Source organism: Heteronotia binoei, chromosome 21, assembly GCF_032191835.1.
Source record: "Heteronotia binoei isolate CCM8104 ecotype False Entrance Well chromosome 21, APGP_CSIRO_Hbin_v1, whole genome shotgun sequence".
Lineage (NCBI taxonomy): Eukaryota > Metazoa > Chordata > Lepidosauria > Squamata > Gekkonidae > Heteronotia > Heteronotia binoei.
The window spans coordinates 156,740,160-156,757,974 of NC_083243.1; the positions used below are offsets into that span (position 1 = coordinate 156,740,160).

Below are 17,815 nucleotides of genomic sequence, written 5' to 3' on the forward strand. Positions count from 1 at the left end.
ATTTCCAAACCCACAGTTTCTTGTGGGTCCCAGCTTGTAATACTAAAGTGGGAAGCTCACTCAAATCATGAAAGCAGCAAAATCAGGCCACCTTTAGCCAAGATAGGACATTCTACATATTTTGGGGATTCCCTAGGTATAAAAAAAAATTACTTGGTATAAATAACTAAGGGGAAAAGAAATACCCTCTACCTACCCTCAGAAATGTCTGATGGGAACTGATCATGTGTCAGGTGCCTGGAATGCTGAAGCACTCTATTCAAAGGACAGGAAGGGGATATAAGGACTCTGGCCAATTCAAACCCCATAGAATGCTGAACAGAGATATTGAGATGGAAGGTATTTCCAAATAGTTTCTCTCTTCCCTTTCTGTAATTTCTTGTAGGCCTCCACTTTATCCTATGTAAATCCAAATCATTATTGTCTATTTGCAAGCAGGTGGGTATGTCTTGTAGCAGGAGTACAGTTTTAACAGCTGAAGTCCAGAAATTCGAAGGTACTACAATTGGGAGACCTATTCCACATGCAGGGTTGGAGAGAGAAAGCTTTCTGAATATTTATTTCCCATAACAGGCTCAGGGCAGATCACAACATAAACTGAACAACAATAAAACCCAAAAGCCATACAATAAAATTAGCAAACCAACTGAACAAGATAAGGTGCACCGCAGGTAGGAAGGGCACATTTTACAAAATAAAGCAATTTTCAGCCCAAGAAGAAATGATGGTGATAATAAATAAGATAGCAACATAGTGAAATATGATGTCACAGCAAGGCTGTAAAGCATGATGTCACAACAAAGGAGGCCAACTGATGGAATAGTTACCCACATCTTAAGATAGGAACTGATCATGTTAAGATGTGGGTAAGGTGATGGTGTCAGGAGGAAAATTTTAAATTTATTAGACATTAGGGAATATTTTGGTACAAGTGGAACTAGTTTCTCTCAGCACTGAAAATCAAAAAGGCAACAGAGCAGACTTCTAAGAGAAAGCTGGCAGGTACTGAAAGCATCTGGTTCAAGGCAACTCATTCCTTAGGGAGTGATGATCTGAATGTTCTGTATCCTCAAAGCAAAGGCATTGATAACAGGACCACATGTAATACTAGAAGTCTTAAAGTCAGTAAATTAGACTGCCTTTAGTGTGTATTTATACATTCCTACTCTGCTGTGATGTTCACAATACATTACTAAACATATATTCTCAGAAATAAATCCCACTGACTTCTTTTTTTTATATAAGATAACAAGTTTTATTAATTTTTTCTACATACTGCAAACAATAAGGGAAAGGGTTGTGGGAGACAGGATAGGACAAGAGCATAAGTTCTACATATAATTATCTTTTCTCTTAAAATCATCACCAGTAAGTCTTAATCATGTCATTATAAATTTTGCACACGTTTTCAATATTTAGTAAAACATCTCTATCTCAAGTTCTAATATTTCTTCTGGACCTCCAACACTTTTCAGACAATATATGTTTTATTTCTGTTACAAACTTTATATTATAAAATCTAGGCATACTGGTTCTTAAAAATAATTCAATAATAAAGTATTACTTGTTTTTTCTAAGTCTAATAAATCATATTATTATCTTGATCTTATTGACTCAATATATTTCTCATTTTAAACTATTTACTAAATGTCTTCAACAAGCTATGCACATTCTAAAAATCACCCCAGAAGTATCTCAAATATATGTTTTTTTCAATAAATTATTGCATACCTATCTCCCAATAAGTTTAAACTTCCTCCACATTTAATTTTAGTACCTCTTATCACCAAGATTTCAATCCAGCATTTATTTCTTAACCCTACAATTTTAATCCGAGCCTCTTCCCAATAATACCTCTAAGAACTCCAAATTCTTCCTTTCTACCATTCCAACAATTCTACCCCAACAATATCTTTGTTATTCATTCTTTTCTTATTTTTAATCACCCTTTTATATATTTCCCCTCTCCGCCAGCTAAATAATCTAAATAAATCCTTCCCAATATCACAATCTTTTCTTTCTTTCCCCAAACTGTCCAATTTTTAGCCAATGCTTACAAATTTTTAACTACATCTCTAATAATCCATTTCTCACAAAGTCCAAGGCTATATTAATTTCTTCTCCATTTCTGACAATTCAAAATTTATTCATCTCTCTCTTTTTTCTTTTTAAAGAACTTCCAATTTTTAGCCAGTCCTAATAACATACGTCTGTCAAAATTTTCTGGGCTGTTGTGTTTCTTTTCCTCTTCTGCAGCGGTTGTGCAGCCCTGTGTTTGTTTCATTCCTACCGCTGCTATAGGCAGCTGGACTTCCATTTCCTCTCTTTCATCATCGTTTGATGTGCTGGCATCATCTTCTCCTTTCTGTTCTGTTTTTGGAATCTTTGAGGGACACTCCTCCCCTTCCTTTCTGATAAGGTGTTCTTTCTTCCATGTCTTCCCCTTCTATTTGCCGAGTGATGGGGCTGGATGCCATGATCTTAGGTTTTTTGATGTTGAGTTTCAAGCCTACTTTTGCACTCTTCTCTTTTCACCCTCAACAAGAGGATCTTCTTCGTGGTCTCTGTGCAGTCCCACACATCTTGAAGTTTGGAGGCTTTTATGACCTTAGGCTGATCTACCAGCTGCACCAGCCATGGAAACAAAAGACCACTGCCTTGGGGCCTATTGTAATGTGCTCTAGATAGAGCTTTCCTTTAAGATTGCTTGGAATGTCCATTGGTCCAAATTGGTGCTCGGCTACCATTGATTATGGGCAGGAGGAAGCATATTAAAACTTTGCTTAGTGAATTACATGGGGTACCAGTGTTTCCAGGCACAATTCATAGTGCTGGCCTGGGGCATAAGGTACCTGAAGGAATGTCCATTCCTGTACCAACCTTTCTACTCTTTAAGGTCTGTCAACAAGGCCCTGCTCAAGTTTTATACTCAGGTGGATGCAGGTTTGGCATCCATTAAGATTAAAGTGTTTTCAGCAGACAGCATAAAATTACAGACTTCACTTCCTTGGGATGCTCACTTATCCCCCCCCCCCCCATTTTCTTTTTTCCAGGAGCAAGCAAATAGTGCTTTTTTTGTTGGGCATTTGGTATAGAATAGTAAGATACATATTAGAAGAAGAACTGGAACTTTCTGTTGTCTTTTTCTTGTTTTATTTAGTGGTGATCTTATAGTGCTTTAATTATGTTTTTATTGTTACTCTATGTGTTTTGAGAGTTTTCTACTATAAAACTGCATAGAAAATTTGTAAAAAAAGAAATAAATAAATGTTATCAGCTTGTTCAAAAAATTAGAAATGAGGGGGCAGACAGTGTGGAGTACTTTCTTCTAACACCCCAAGCCTGGACCTTTGAAAAGAGCCTTGTCAAAAGTACTGTTTTGGTTTGTTTTTTTTAGAAGAACTAGTTCTCCCTTTCCTAATCTTCAAGCATAAAAAAAGGTCCCGCTCCTAAACCTAACCCTATTTCCCTCCCTTTTCTGAATATTCCAGTCAGGGGAAATTGCCAATATTTGCATCTCTATCTCTCTGTGCATTTCCACAGGCAGCATTCAATATTTATCCTATTTCTGTCCGTTCCTCATGACTGGAGCACACAGCACTCCTTGCCCCTCGGCTCTGGGCTGAGCGTCAGCACTGGAATACTGTCCTCCCCAGGCCCTTCAGCTGAAAGGGGTGGGGTGGCTGATAGTGTTGCCACGCAGCTCTGTGATCTGGCATATCTCGGAGTGTGTGTTTGTGTGTCTGTGGTGTCTGTGTGAGCATTCCCAGACCCAGTGCCTTTCTCCTAACGAAGTCGCCTAACCAACCCAGAAGTGGCCTCCTTGGTGCTCCCGGAAGACTCTCTCTCTCTCTCTCTCTCTCATGGGGCTTCCAGCACGCCTAGGCTGGAGGATGTCTGCCTCGTTGTGCAGGGGGCGCTCCGCGTTTCCAGCAGGTAGGGGCAGACAGAGGGGCGTGGGGGGGTGCTTTTGGAGCAGAAGGTGGTCGGGTGCGCGCGCGCCACTTGAGGCCAGAAGGGCAGCCGCGAAGGGAAGGGGGAAGGGAACGAACGGCTCCTCAAAGAGAAGGGGGGGGGGGAATGGAGTCGGCCAGGCTCTCGTGAGCGCGCGTGTGTGCGCCACTGTGCCTTGATCTGAGTGGGATGGCGGGCGGGTGGGGGCGGGGGGGGGATGTCAGTTGACCTCTCCCTCTCCCTTTCCTGCTCGCCTCCACCAACTCCAGTTGTTCAAGAAGAGCCGGAGGCAAGTGCTGTATGAGCGGGAGATGCAGCAACTCCCTGGCTCCTTGCTGGCGTAAGTATCCTCTCCTCCTGCCTTTTTGTCCAGTACGAAAGGGGTGGACGGAGGAACGGCGAGACTTGCTTGGGGCTACAGGCAGGCGCCTTCTCCTAATTGCAAAACTGACGGGAGGGGAGGGGAGGGGGAGGGGAGCTTCTTTCAGGCTTATGCCGCCGCTCACCCCCCCCCCCGCCCTCCTGCTGCTCTTCTCCCAGCCGCCCCTGATCGCGACATTGTCCAAACGGGAAAACTGCTGACAGGTGAAGGGCGGGGGGGGGGGACAGTCAATTACATCAGGAATCCTGTAAAGATGGGGATTCAGCAGAATCGGGAGAGCCAGCGAGCGAGCGAGCGACAGACGAGGCAGGGCTGATCTGTCGCAGCCGTGCAGCCTGTTCCAGTAACAGACTCGTTCTAATCACCTCCCCAGCCAGCCAGCCGGCCGGCTCCCCACTAGCGGCTTCGATCCTGGCGCGGGACGGAGATCAGGAGGGATCTGATGAGCAGATGGACCGAGGGGATGAGAAGGGTCGGACCGGGAGGTGGGGAGGGGAACGCTGGAACGCTTGGGGAACTCTCTGCAATCCCAGTCGCCGCTCTCTTCTTTGGAAGTGTTTCTCTTTTTTCATTTGGTTTTATTTTAAGGGTAAAAAGTCGGGAGAGTGTGTGCGTGTGTGAACGAGAGAGAGAGTGAGTGAAAGAGAGTGCGAATGTGCGTGTTGTTGTTGTCAGACAATACCGCAAAGGACTTTGGCAGGGATGAATCCCAGCCAGTGGGGATGGGGAAGAGAGTGTGGTGGACGTGTTGGAGCTCTTTGGCTTCTCCACTGTGTTAATGAACTCTGGGGTTGTTCTGTGTGGGAGGCAAGGGAGGAGAAGTCAAGCATACTGCGGGAGGGAGCTGGGACACCCAGCTGCAGGGAGACCAGGAACTGTTACACTGCTGCATACATTAAGGACTGCTCAGTGTGCCGGAGAATACTCCTTTGTTGTACATGTTTGTAAAACCAGTATTCTCTTTCTTGCCTGAAAATCCTCCCTCCTCTTCCCATTCTTTGTTTTCTTACTGTCCTTTCCTTCTGGATTCTCACACCCCCATTCTGTTTTTCTCTCCCTCAACTGTCTCCTTCCCTGCCTTCTTCCTCCCCATCTTCCTCAGGCGATCATACATTGCTGGGATATAGTTGGGTAAACTGGGAGCTGCCACCACGGAGAGACCACAGGAACCCCCCTTGGGCCCTCCATGTCCCTTTGACGGGGCCTTTTGGACTCGAAGACCCCCCCACGCACCTCAGCAGGGGTGCTTTGCTTGCATCTCTAAGACACCTCCTGTGCAGCAAGGATCACCTGTACTGTCTCCCTCTTCTGCTGTTTGCCTCATGGAGACCAAGAGCTGCAAAGGGGATAGCCTACGGCCACCCATCCAGTGCAAACACTCTGTAGAGAAGAAGACGATGACTAATCCCACCACGGTGATTGAAATCTACCCAGACACCACCGAGGTGAACGATTACTATCTCTGGTCCATCTTCAACTTTGTATACCTCAATTTCTGCTGTCTGGGTTTCATTGCCTTGGCATATTCTCTGAAAGTAAGTATTAATCTCAGCCCTGAATATTTCAGCCCACAACTGGAGTAAGTCAGTGTCTCTCCAGTGGAACTTATTGGAGAGATGCTGGTTCACTCCAGGTCTAAACTAAGAATCATTTATTTCACGTATGTGGAGCGGGGGGAGGAATAGTGTGTGCTTAAAATGTAAGTGTTCTTTAATGAACCACATGCATGGGTTGATTTTGAGAATAAGGTCCAGAAAAATCATGAAAATGGGGATAAGGGTCAACCTGTAGGCATTCTCATGACAAAGGAAGAATTGTAAATAATATATCATTGTTAATGAATAAGATGAGAAGTAGCTGTCATTATAGCTCTGATTTGGCACATGGTACTATTGGAGATTTGTGATAAGCGTTCTGATTTCATTAGCAATAGGATAGACAAATGAACTTTATCTTGACCAGATAAATAATCTGTCATGGAGTGGGGGGGAGTAACAAGACGCTAGTAGGTTAGGATGTTCCTGCCCAGAGGAATAAGCATTGCTGCCATTATCATAATGATCACTGAACACTGTCATAAATCATTCCTATGAGGCAGGTCACTGTTATTCACTTTTTATAGATAGGAAATAGAGGTTAAGTGATTGCCATTTCCTTTGTTTGCAGGATTGTACCAGTGCTCATATTTCATGAAGTATTATCTGTTTTCAGCATTTTATGAATTTTAATTCAGCTCTACAGTGTTCTTGGAAACAAAGTTGTATTCCTGTTGGGGTGCAACTAAGTTTTAGATGATATGCCAGCATTCTTATTCATCAAAATTGGGGGTGTGCTTCAGCTTCTTCAGGTACAAGTCCTGAACCTGGTGCACTATAATTTTTTTTAATGGTATTGTACAAACATCTGGAGTCAAGCTGTTCTAACAGCATTAACAATACTGTTGCCTGCAACGAAACTGTGCTTACTTCCTCTAGGTGAAACTATATTTCGGTTCTGGCGAAAGTGCTTCGAAATATATGTGTCAAGAACTCTTTGACATGTACTATATAAATCTAATCAGAATTAATGGGAATCCTTTCACAAATTTATGGTGTTGGGAACTGAGCCTTAGTTTTAAAAAATCTTCTCTTTCTAGAGTCTGAGAGGTTCTAGTGAGTTGAAGAAAACAGCTGCCAATTGGAAGCCCAGGAAAGGTGTTGGGAAGGAGTCTTAAGTGCAGGTGGATTGTGTGTCAGCTTCCAAATCTGCTCTTAGGAGGACCTCTGGATTTCTTGCAGCCCCTGCTGCTCTCTGCATAGACCAGTTCCTTCCTTTTGGCAAGTAAGAGCAAGAGCAGGAAGGGGTGAACGAAACAGCTGCTGTTCTGCTGCTGTTCAGATTACCCAGGCAAGGAGGAAAGAAACTCATGCTTCACTCTCCCTTGGGCCTCATAAATCACAAGGTCAGCAGTGGACACCTTCTAGGAGAGGAAGGCTAAAGTGTGGAAGATCTCTGTATGTGTGTCTAGGAATAAGAGAGGTGGATTGATTATGAATATTTTGATAAACATGAGATATCAACGAGCATGCAGGAGAGATATACTCAGGCAGGCAACTTAAAGGGAAGCTACAGTCTGTTATAAGGCAGTGTGAGTGCTTTGGCCTGCTTGTTCATCAGAGAAATTGAGATGTTCAGGATGGGGCGATGATCATAGCTAGAGAAGCACTGACTGAATAGCTTCTCCAGCTTGTATAACCCTTTTTTAAGGTAACACCACTCTTTGTGCACACCAGACCTGCTGTAATTATTCCTCATAACTGCAGGGTGAATATGAGCCAGCTGGGCTCCAGGATTTCATTGCTAGTGCAGCCAACAAGCAAATTGTGATCATCTATCAAAGAAGAAAGGATGGCTACTTCCCCCTTTTGTTCTTTTCATCTTTTCTTTTAATAGAAGGGGGGAAATAGCTCCCCAGACATGAGGAAGAAGATCCTAGGCTGTAGAGCAGCCTTAAATATATCAGGGATACAATTGCCTATGAGACAGAGCACCTAACAGGCTTTGGAAGACAGTATGTATAGGAAGGCTAGCATACACAATTCAGTGGGGTTTCATCACAGAAATAGATCAATTAATTGCATATAATGCCAGCGACCGTGAATTCCACAAGAGAGCAATGGGCAGTTTCCAAGCTAGCTGCTTTCTCAGTCTCTGGTATTACAGGCTGGATGCCAAATACAAAGGGGTCTCTGCCCCCAAGTTTTTTTGTGTGTGCTTACTGATTTGCCTTTGTTATTTGCACTCTTCACTTCCCTAGTGTGTGTGAAATATTGTTGTTCAACTGTTCACTCTGCTTTCTTAAAATAAGTTTCAGAAAGTTTAACCTATTTAGCATGCAGTTATGTGCTACTAGCTATGAAAGGCTCTAACAAGCTTCCCAGTTTATCACTACTGTCCTTTGAAACATGGTTTTATACATACTTTAAGAACTACCTTGTTTGCCTTCTATCCGATGAAGGGAGTTTTGACTTTAAAAAGCTTATACTGGAAGATATTGTTGGTATCTGAAGTGCTACAAATCTAGCTGTTGATTATCCAATAACTTGAAAAAAGGGCATGTAACAGATGTGCTGTGACAGACAGCATTTATAAGAAGGTTGTTTGGATCATAAGATTCTTTGCTGCAAGTTTAATGTTCAAACTGCTGTTTTTGTGCTATTACCTGCCTAAACCTTCCACAAATTCCTTGCAAAGTGGGAAAAAATACTGGAAAGGTAGTTCTGTGTTATGCATGCACAGGCTGGCTTTCAATTAATCTCTAGCAAATTTTAAAAGAAAAGTCATATTTTTACCTTTCTGAGTAACAAGCATTTGAAATTAGCAGTTTATCTGTGCTAACCATTTTGTACCTAAGCAGGAAATTGGTCTGCATTTTCTGTGCTCAGGAGGCCAAGCTTCTGAGTCCTATACAGTCTTTCCCCATGACTGCTAGACTGCAATGACTGCTTTCCCCTTGCCTTGTACTTTGATTATATTTTTGCCATTATGGTGATCCTGTGGGGTTTTCAAGGCAAGAGATGTTCAGGGGTGGTTTACCATTTCCTGCCTCTGTGTCACACTCCTGGTATTCCTTGGTGGTCTACCATTCAGATATTAACCAGAGTCCATCCTGCTTAGCTTCCAAGATCTGGTGGGATCAGGCTAGCATACTATGATATCCCTTATCAAAACATTCTAAGTTCTGTGAAACCCGAATCATGCATAATTCATTAACTATAGACATTCAAGGCATATCTCCACAGATGTAGTTTCTTGGGAATCTGTCTGCTACATATTCATACCCTCTGTGTTCTACACTGTACTTTGTGCAAGTCTCCCTGGTTTTCAGTCCTATCCTGAGTCTCAGGCCTCATGCATAGATCCATACCCAGGCAAGAGCAAAACATCAGGGTCAACCTGGAGTTATGGGCCCAAATCTAGACCCAGAGCAGTGAGCACATTCTTCAGTTCATGTACTCCATTGCTGCAGGTGGGCGCTGAAGGCTGGTGTACAACGGGCAGAGGGTACTACTTTGCCAACCAGACAAGGGCAGATGGCCATATTCCTAAATTGTATCATGCCTGGCCATTTCATAAATATAATACTGACTAGCTTTGCTGGGGGGGAAGTGTAGATGACTGGATAAGGCAATGGCAAACCACCCCATAAAAAGTCTGCTGTGAAAACATTGTGAAAGCAGTGTCACCCCAGAGTCGAAAACAACTGGTGCTTGCACAGGGGACTACCTTTACCTTTTTAAATCATTTGTTGGGTTTATCATTTGTTGTTCTCATCTGTGCCTGAAGAGATTATAAAGAGCTGATTACACAGTCCTCAGTTTAGAGCCCAGTGGCACCCTTAAGACCAAAAAGGTATGAACTTCCGTGTGCATGCACACTTCCTCAGATATGCAGAAATGGAAGGAAATTGTTCAAACTTATAGGCAGAGGCTGAACAGCAAATTAGCATATAACATGATAAAGGTATTTTAAGGTATGCAGAGACAAAACAGGAATAACATTTTTATGTATTTATTTATCCCACAAGCGGGCTCAAGGTGGGTTACAAGGTCACATAGAGACTGTGACAATAAATAGTATCAAATTTAAACAATAAAATCAGAGAGTTAAATTTTAAAATAATAGCAGAGAATGCAGAAGCAGACAAATAATAAGTAGCTGAAGTGAACACAAGGATATGCATTGAAGATGCTTTTATATAACAAGTGTTCTGGTATTGTTGGAAAAAGGAGTGTGATGGAAAAGAGGCCTTCTTCTACATTTGTTTTGTCTTGTGATTTGTAGGGCTACCAGCCTCCATGTGGGGGTCTGGAGATCTCCTGCTTTTACAGCTGCTCTATGGCATTATACCATGCTGAGGCCTCTCCCCTCCCCAAACCCCACCCTCTTCCAGTTCCACCCCCAAAGTCTCCAGGTATTTTCCAACACACACCTGCAACCTCAGGGCTATTTTTTATAGAAAAAGCACAGCAGGGTGTCAAGCCCTGCATTTTCTTTGTAACTTTCTCTGTAACTATGGCTCAAGGCCTCTGCTGGTTTTTTTTTATTTACTAACTAGCTAGCCTGGCCATCTGGCAGCCCAAGGTTTACAATTCAAGATAGTGCCTGTTGCATTTCCTGTGGAATGCATCATGTTAACTCCTCTAGTTCCCAGGAACCTTTATCTTTTCACAGGTCCCCGCTAGAAATGCTTTGTAGTGGAAAGTTACAATGTTTATGTTGAGCTGCTAACATTTAGGTTTGAATGTTGCTGCCATTTGGTAATGGTTTAATAATCTTACATATTGTATGTGTAACCTGTATTCCTCAGTCTTTTCACTGACAAGTGTCAGTGAAGCATCTCCTGCTATTCTAATAAATGCATCTATTTGAAATAACAAAGGATCTCATTATTGGAATTTCGGGGCTTGACATTGTGAAAAGACTCCTTACTCTGGGACGTAACCAAATTTAAAGACTTTTTAATGCTATGGTGGAAAAAGCCCCTGACAACAGACAAGACCCGGGAACCCCGACCTCAACGGGGACAGAAGATCGAAGTACCAGAGCAATCCTGAAACAAGCTCCATGGCATTTCCTAGATGCCAGGAGACAAGCAGGGAGAGGCTTCCCGCTGCACATCCAGTGGTTATTCATCACCCCAAAAGACTGAGGACCACGCTGGTCCACATGCCTTATGGACGCAGGTCCAGCTTGAAGAGAAGCGATCTTAGACCTACCTCCACTCCAGATTAGGAGCGAGGAAGAGGAAGAGCAGGATTGGTCAGAGACATGGGGGTGAGGAGAGAGAGGAAAAAGGCACTGACTCGATTCCTGACAAGAGAGAGGAAGAAGAACCGGATCCCAAACCAAGGGATTTCCTTCAACTCATGAAATTTAAGATGGTGGAGATAGCGCACAACCTGCGGGAGGAGATGAAGGCAAACAACGCATCCATAGCGGTGAGAAGGCAGCTCGAACAAGCTTTAAATCCGCTGCCGAACCCCAATCAGCCACTGCCAGCCCCAGGGCCACTACCTCCACCTCCCCCACCCACCAGTGGACTACAGAATGTCAGTGAAGCATCTCCTGCTATTCTAATAAATGCATCTATTTGAAATAACAAAGGATCTCATTATTGGAATTTTGGGGCTTGACACAGGGATATATTTGCATATTAGGTCACACCACTGATGCCAAGCCAGCTGGAACTGTGTTCCTGTGTATTCCTGCTCAAAAAAAGCCCGGGCAACCCAAATGATTTGTTTTTAGAGGATGGTATGGTACAATGGCAGGTCTATTGAATTGAATGGATCATTTAAAGAGGCTCTTAATCAGCCCACAAGAGTCAGACTACAAAGTCTACAATATGTTCACAGTTGGAAAGCAACTTCTGAATGTGCTTAACTTGCTCGGCAACCAAATAAAAAGGCCAGTGATTTTTCTTTCACAATCCAAGGCTTCATAGAGACAGTATATAATGTGTTCTAAAATTTTGATCCAAGAGCAGAAGAAAGGTATTAATCTGTGCTGCAATTTAGGGTTTGCCAGCAAACACAAGTATTAAGCAAACAGGCAGGAGTCCAACACACATCGTAACAGTTGTATCTGCATAGACATGTTAAGATACACCATAAAGTGTGATGGTTTGACAGACATTCTGAGACATTTGCTTTCATGTCAGAGAATGTGTGTTCAAGTCTAACTATTCACATGTAGAATATCTGTCTATCTTACAGCTTTCAACTCTGGCTTGGGAAATTCCTGGAGATTTGGGGGTGTTGCCTGGGGAGGGAAAGGTTTAAAGAGGGACCTTGGAAAAGTATAATGCCATGACTGGGCTTTTTTGCGGGGGGTGTTCTGTGGGTTCCAGGTATTATAAACAGATTCCTAGGATAACCCTCCAGAATCCCTGGGAAAATCTGCCCTGGAAGAAAATTCCTTCTTGACTGCAAAGTGATCACCAGCATTTCCCTGGGAATGTAAAAAAAGGATGTGAGAGTTGAACACTGACTGATCCCTTCCTGTCCTTCCTTTCATGATCTACCTAAACTTTTTCAGCTGAAGCAGGCCCCTCTGCCAAGACCTCAGAGTCCAAGGTTTCTGGGTGAAGTCTGGTGATGCTGGGTTGGGCATCACTTTAGCCTAGGGTTTAGGGTTGCCAGGTCCAACTCAGAAAATACCCGGGGACTTTGTGGGTGGAGCCTGGAGACTTGAGGGTGGAGCCAGGAGACTTTTCCATTTCCTAAAATGAATAAATAAAAATACAACAGCCCTGAATACAGTCTTCATTTCCTTGTTCCCCAGCAGCTGCACTTCCACTCACACATACTCTGTGAACTCACACATACTCTTTCACAAAGCAGCCAAAATAAATACAGTTTGCAATCCCACACTTGTGTGATCTCACTAAGGCAATTTACCCACAGGAGTTGCTGAATGTAACCATCTGCTGTATTTCCAGCCACTTCTTCAAACTACTTCAGGAAATGAAAGGTTCTAGTTTACTCTTTACCAAGGCTTTTTTTTTTTAGAAAAAGCCCAGCAGGAACTCATTTGCATATTAGGCAACACCACTTGATGCCAAGCCAGTCGGAACTGTGTTCCTGCTCAAAAAAGCCCTGCTCTTTATTATCTATTTTACTATGCAAATTTCTTCTAAAAGGAATATAAAACAGAGGGATTGTGCTGGTTTATTTTCCTTTCTCAAAGCTTCACGTGTTCATCAGAACAGCTACATGGCGCTGCTGGCTAGCCTTGCCCCCACTTGGTTTTGCTCCTACTCAGATTTAAAGGCACATACACCTTCCAAGTTTCCAATCTTATTCTAAACCTTCCAAGATGGAAAGGCACAAGATGGCTGTTGGGGCAAGGGTCCCCCTCCCCACTGGCCAGTTGACTGGTGGTGAGGAGGAGCCTGCAAAACCAAGGGATCCCCTGCCGGAACCTGCAGACAGGCAAGCCTACTAGGGTTGCCAAATTAAGGTTTAGAAATTCCTGGAGATTTGGATGCGGGTCCTGTGGAGGGTGAGGTTTAGGGATGGAAGGGATCTCAGTGGGGTATAATGCCACAGAGTCCACCTTCCAAAGCAGCCATTTTCTCCAGAGGAATTGATCACAGTAGCCTGGAGATTACTTGCAATTCTGGTAAATTTAGGTTTCTGGATCTGACTCAGGAAATATCTGGAGACTTTGAGGGTGGAGCCATGAGACTTTCCCATTCCCTATATAAATAAATAAAAATACAGCAGTGCAATTCCCCTGACTACAGCCTTCATTTCCTCATCCTCTTTTTTTGCTTACCTTGGCAGCTGCACTTCCACTAAATGAAAGTGAAATTTGTCATACCCCCACAAGTCTCCTTGTCAGGCTTTGGAAGCTTTTCCAAGCATGGCTTTTTAAAAGAGACACACACACTCACAAAGTTGGCATCTTTGGACATAACTGTTTTAATTTTTAATGTTTTTAAATGTTTAACTGTTTTACTGTTTTATTGTAATAGTGTAATTATTGGTTTTACTGTTTGATATGTTGGAATCCATCCTGAGCCCAGTTTAGGAAAGGGTGGAATATAAATCCACAGAAATAAATAAATAAATCAGCCAAAATAAACAGAGTTTGCAAGCCCACACTTTTGTGATCCCACTAGAGCAATTTGCTCACGAGAGCTGCTGAATGTTGCCATCTGCTGTAACCAGCTTCCTCAGACAGGAACAGAAAAGGAGCACAGCTTAGGGGGTGGGGTTTTCCTCCATCCCATAATCCCATAATCAAGTTCTAGCTAACTCTTTCCTATTCATTTTACTATAGAAATGACTTCTGAAATGTATGCAAAACAGAGAGATTCTGCTCTCACAGCTTCACACACTGGTGGCTCTGCCTGCTCACCCTGCCCCCTGCTTTCCTGCTGCTGAGATTTAAAGACACACATACATTCCAAAACACAAACAGTTGCAAGCATCTTCTAAGCCTGCCGAGGTTTAAAGCTACATGGTGACTGTTGGGCAGGGCTTTCCCCTGCCAGCCAGCTGGCTATAGGTGGGGAGGAACTTGCAAAACTGGGGAGATCCTCCATTGGGACCTGGGGCCTGAAATGAGTTCCCAGATCTTCCCCAGTCCCTAGCTTTTCCTGTTAATTCTCTCAAGAATCTATTCTTGAATCTGTTTCTGACACACTTCACAGCTATTCCAAGAATCACTGAAGGGGTGCACTTTGCAGCTGGGGGGACAGCCACATTAAGGAGGCTTTTTTTGGCTTAATCTTAGAGGCATGTGCATTGGATACACTACTGTGTTCCTTTGAAAGAGATATGTCATTTGAAAATCATGAGAGTTGTGAGAAGTGACTTATTAATATGTGTGGACAAATATTAAATGAACTTGGAATCCAATCCAATCATCTTTGAAACATGCAATATATCACCAAGATTTCAGCTTAGTGCTGTAGTAAGATGAATTTTCTGTACAGAAACAGTAGTCAGGTTCAGTAAGTGAATTGTGTTAAGGGTAATCATATCATAGTTTTGGAAGCGCTGTAAGAGAAGCTAGAGGGGAAATGCTATCATGTTACCAGTATGTGTCTCTCCACATTCAATATACTATTACTTTTTGGTATACAGAAAAATGGAAAGATGGATGTCATAATGTCTGAGAAATTACAAATACAAATAAAATGAACTCACACTTTGCTTACCAAGAAATATGGTACATTATTATAAATTGAAAATAGCACCACATTGAGTTCTATAGTTCAGCATAGTTATTATTATTTTAAATATACTAAATGATGTATACATGTAAGTAGGATTTTTAGCCCCCAGGTTCCAGCTGGGGTTCTGGGTGATTGTTATTTTGCCAGGGACGTCACATGGTGATTCTCTGATTTTGGGGCAAACTGTATGGTTTTGAAGGCAAAAACCATAGTGTTTTGACCAAAAAACAGAGCGTCATGCATGACATCGCCAACATAATGGCATCACTTCTGGGTGACATCATTGTGTTTGGGATGTCGTATGTGACATCCTGCCCACCCCTGGAATGCCCCCTGAAGCCCCCTACTGTGATGGCAAGGGGACCTGGCAACCCTATGATATACTTGTATGTAAACATTCTAGGCACATTAATGTAAAAGAGAATAATTATAAGACTGTTTATCAATGGTACTTTATACCTATGAAGTTCAGTAATATATATAAAATAATTCAGATTTGTGCAGAAGTGGTTAGGAGAGTTGGAATTTTGTGTGTATATGGCTGATTTGTTGAGGTCCTGGCATTTTTTGGGGGAAAGCTATGAAAATAATTCCATATAATAATATTTAGATCCAAGGATGGTCCTAGTAATGCACCACATTGAGTTCTATAGTTCAGCATAGTTATTATGATTTTAAATATACTAAACGATGTATTCTTGAAATTTTAGAAGTATATAGTTTTAATCTGAAGACTTGGTTTTTAAGTACAATATCTTTGAATGTATATTTTTATACTGCGATTTTATATTGTAATGGCTAATGGCCACATGCAATAAAACCATTCATTCATTCATATATATAATAATAGTATTAGGATTAGTTAGAAGTAATGATAAAAAAATGTAACTAGAATCCTAACAGCTACTTTAGCCCAAGTAGTATTTTTTTTCCTTTTTTTCCTTCTTACTGTACACAAATTACTTTTTAATGTTCCCTTCAGTTTCAGATTAAAAATAGGGTTGTCAGCCTCCAGGTAGGGCCTGCAATTCTTGTAAGAACATGAGAAGCGTGTTGGATCAGGCCAGTGACCCATCCAGTCCAACATTCTGTGTTACATAGTGGCCAAAAAGCAGGTGCCACCAGGAAGTCTCCCAGTGGGACCAGAACTTCAGAAGCCCTTCCACTGTGACCGCCCCCCCCCCCAGACCAAGAATACAGAGAGAATCACTTAGTGTTCCATCTATGCCTTGTGGCTAATAGCCATTGATGAATTGCTGCTCTGTATGTTTATCCAATTCCCTCTTGAAGCTGCCGGTGCTTGTAGCTTATGGTAGTGAATTCCACTTGTTAATTACTCTCTGGGTGAAGAAGCACTACTTTTTATCTGTTCTAAGCTACCGTTCGTTAATTTCATTGAGTACCCATGAGTTCTTGTATTGTGAGAAAGTGAGATCAGTACTTCTTTACCTTCTCTATCCCATACATAATTTTGTAACCTCTATCATGTCACCCATTGGTCACCATTTCTCCAGGCTAACCTCTTTAACCTTTCTTCATAGAGAAGATGTTTGATCCCTTTAATCATTTTAGTTGCCCTTTTCTTTAATTTTTTTCCAATACTATAATATTTTTGAGGTACAGTGACCAGAACTGTGCACAACATTCCAAATGAGGATGCACCATAGATTTATATGGGGGCCTTTTCCAGGCACATTAGGCCTGCAACCTTCCTCCTGTGGCCTCTAGACCTGGCCAGGCAATCAATATAGTTTGTCACTCTCTTAGTAGCCAATCCTAATTCATTTCCCTCTAGCACAGTAATAGCTACCCCTCTATCTCTTGGAGATGATCCATCTCGAACCAGAGACATTTCATCCTCTGTTGGCTTTCCTTCAAGATTTAGTTTAAAAACTCCTCCACCACCTTTTTAATTTTAAGCACCAGCAGCCTAGTTCCTTCTCAGGACAAGTGGAGGCCCTCTCTTTTGTACAGGTCCTGCTTGTTCCAAAAAGCATCCCATTGCCTAACAAACTTAAACCTTTCTTTTCTACTTCATTGTCTCATCCATGTTTTGAGAATCCTAATTTGTGCCTGTCTAGCTGGCTCTGTGAGTGGAGTAGTCAGTACTTCTGAGAAGGCTACCTTGGAGGTCCTGTCTTTGAGTCTCTTGCCTAGCAGACTGCATTTTTCTTCCAGGTCCACACAACTACATTTCCCCACATCATTGGTGCCAACATGTACCACAGCCACTGACTCCTACCCAGCACTGTCTTCCAGCCTATGTAGACCACGTGTAACGTCTGCTACCTTCACACTAGGCAGGCAAGTCACCATGCAGTCAACATGCAGGTTTACAACCCATATATCTTCATGCCTAAAGATCGAATAACCAGCTACCAAGAGCTCCCCTTCCTCTCTGCCCAGGGATAGTTCCTTGGTGGGAAAGGATACCTGTTCACCAACTGTTGAAAGGGTAGCTTCTGAGGAACATCCCCCCTGTCTTCATGATAGTACTCAATTTCTCCCTTGACCCACATGTTCCCTGACAGTAGCAAGGATGTCATTATTGGACTAGCACATCTAACAAGTCCCTGAGAGTCTTATTTGTGTGCCTAACTGTCTCTGTTTCTCCAAGTCAGCCACCTTGGCCTTCAGGGTATGAACTCATTCCCTGACAACCAGAAGCTCTTTGCACCAAGCACAAACCCATGACTTCTGTCCAGCTGGCAGCTAGTCATACATATTGCACTCAGTGCAGTACACTGGAT

At 42.7% G+C, this 17,815-nt stretch overlaps 1 protein-coding gene across 1 annotated transcript in view; it reads left to right on the plus strand.

The window, feature by feature from the left end:
- Positions 1-4,229: 4,229 nt before the first annotated feature.
- The window catches only part of IFITM10 (interferon induced transmembrane protein 10), a 58,754-nt gene continuing 45,168 nt past the window's right edge, over positions 4,230-17,815 (plus strand). Inside the window, exons 1-2 of the mRNA XM_060261321.1 lie at positions 4,230-4,294; positions 5,439-5,871. Coding sequence (XP_060117304.1) covers positions 5,659-5,871 — 213 coding nt within the window. The 5' untranslated portion in view covers positions 4,230-4,294; positions 5,439-5,658. The remainder of the gene's footprint in view (positions 4,295-5,438; positions 5,872-17,815) is intronic.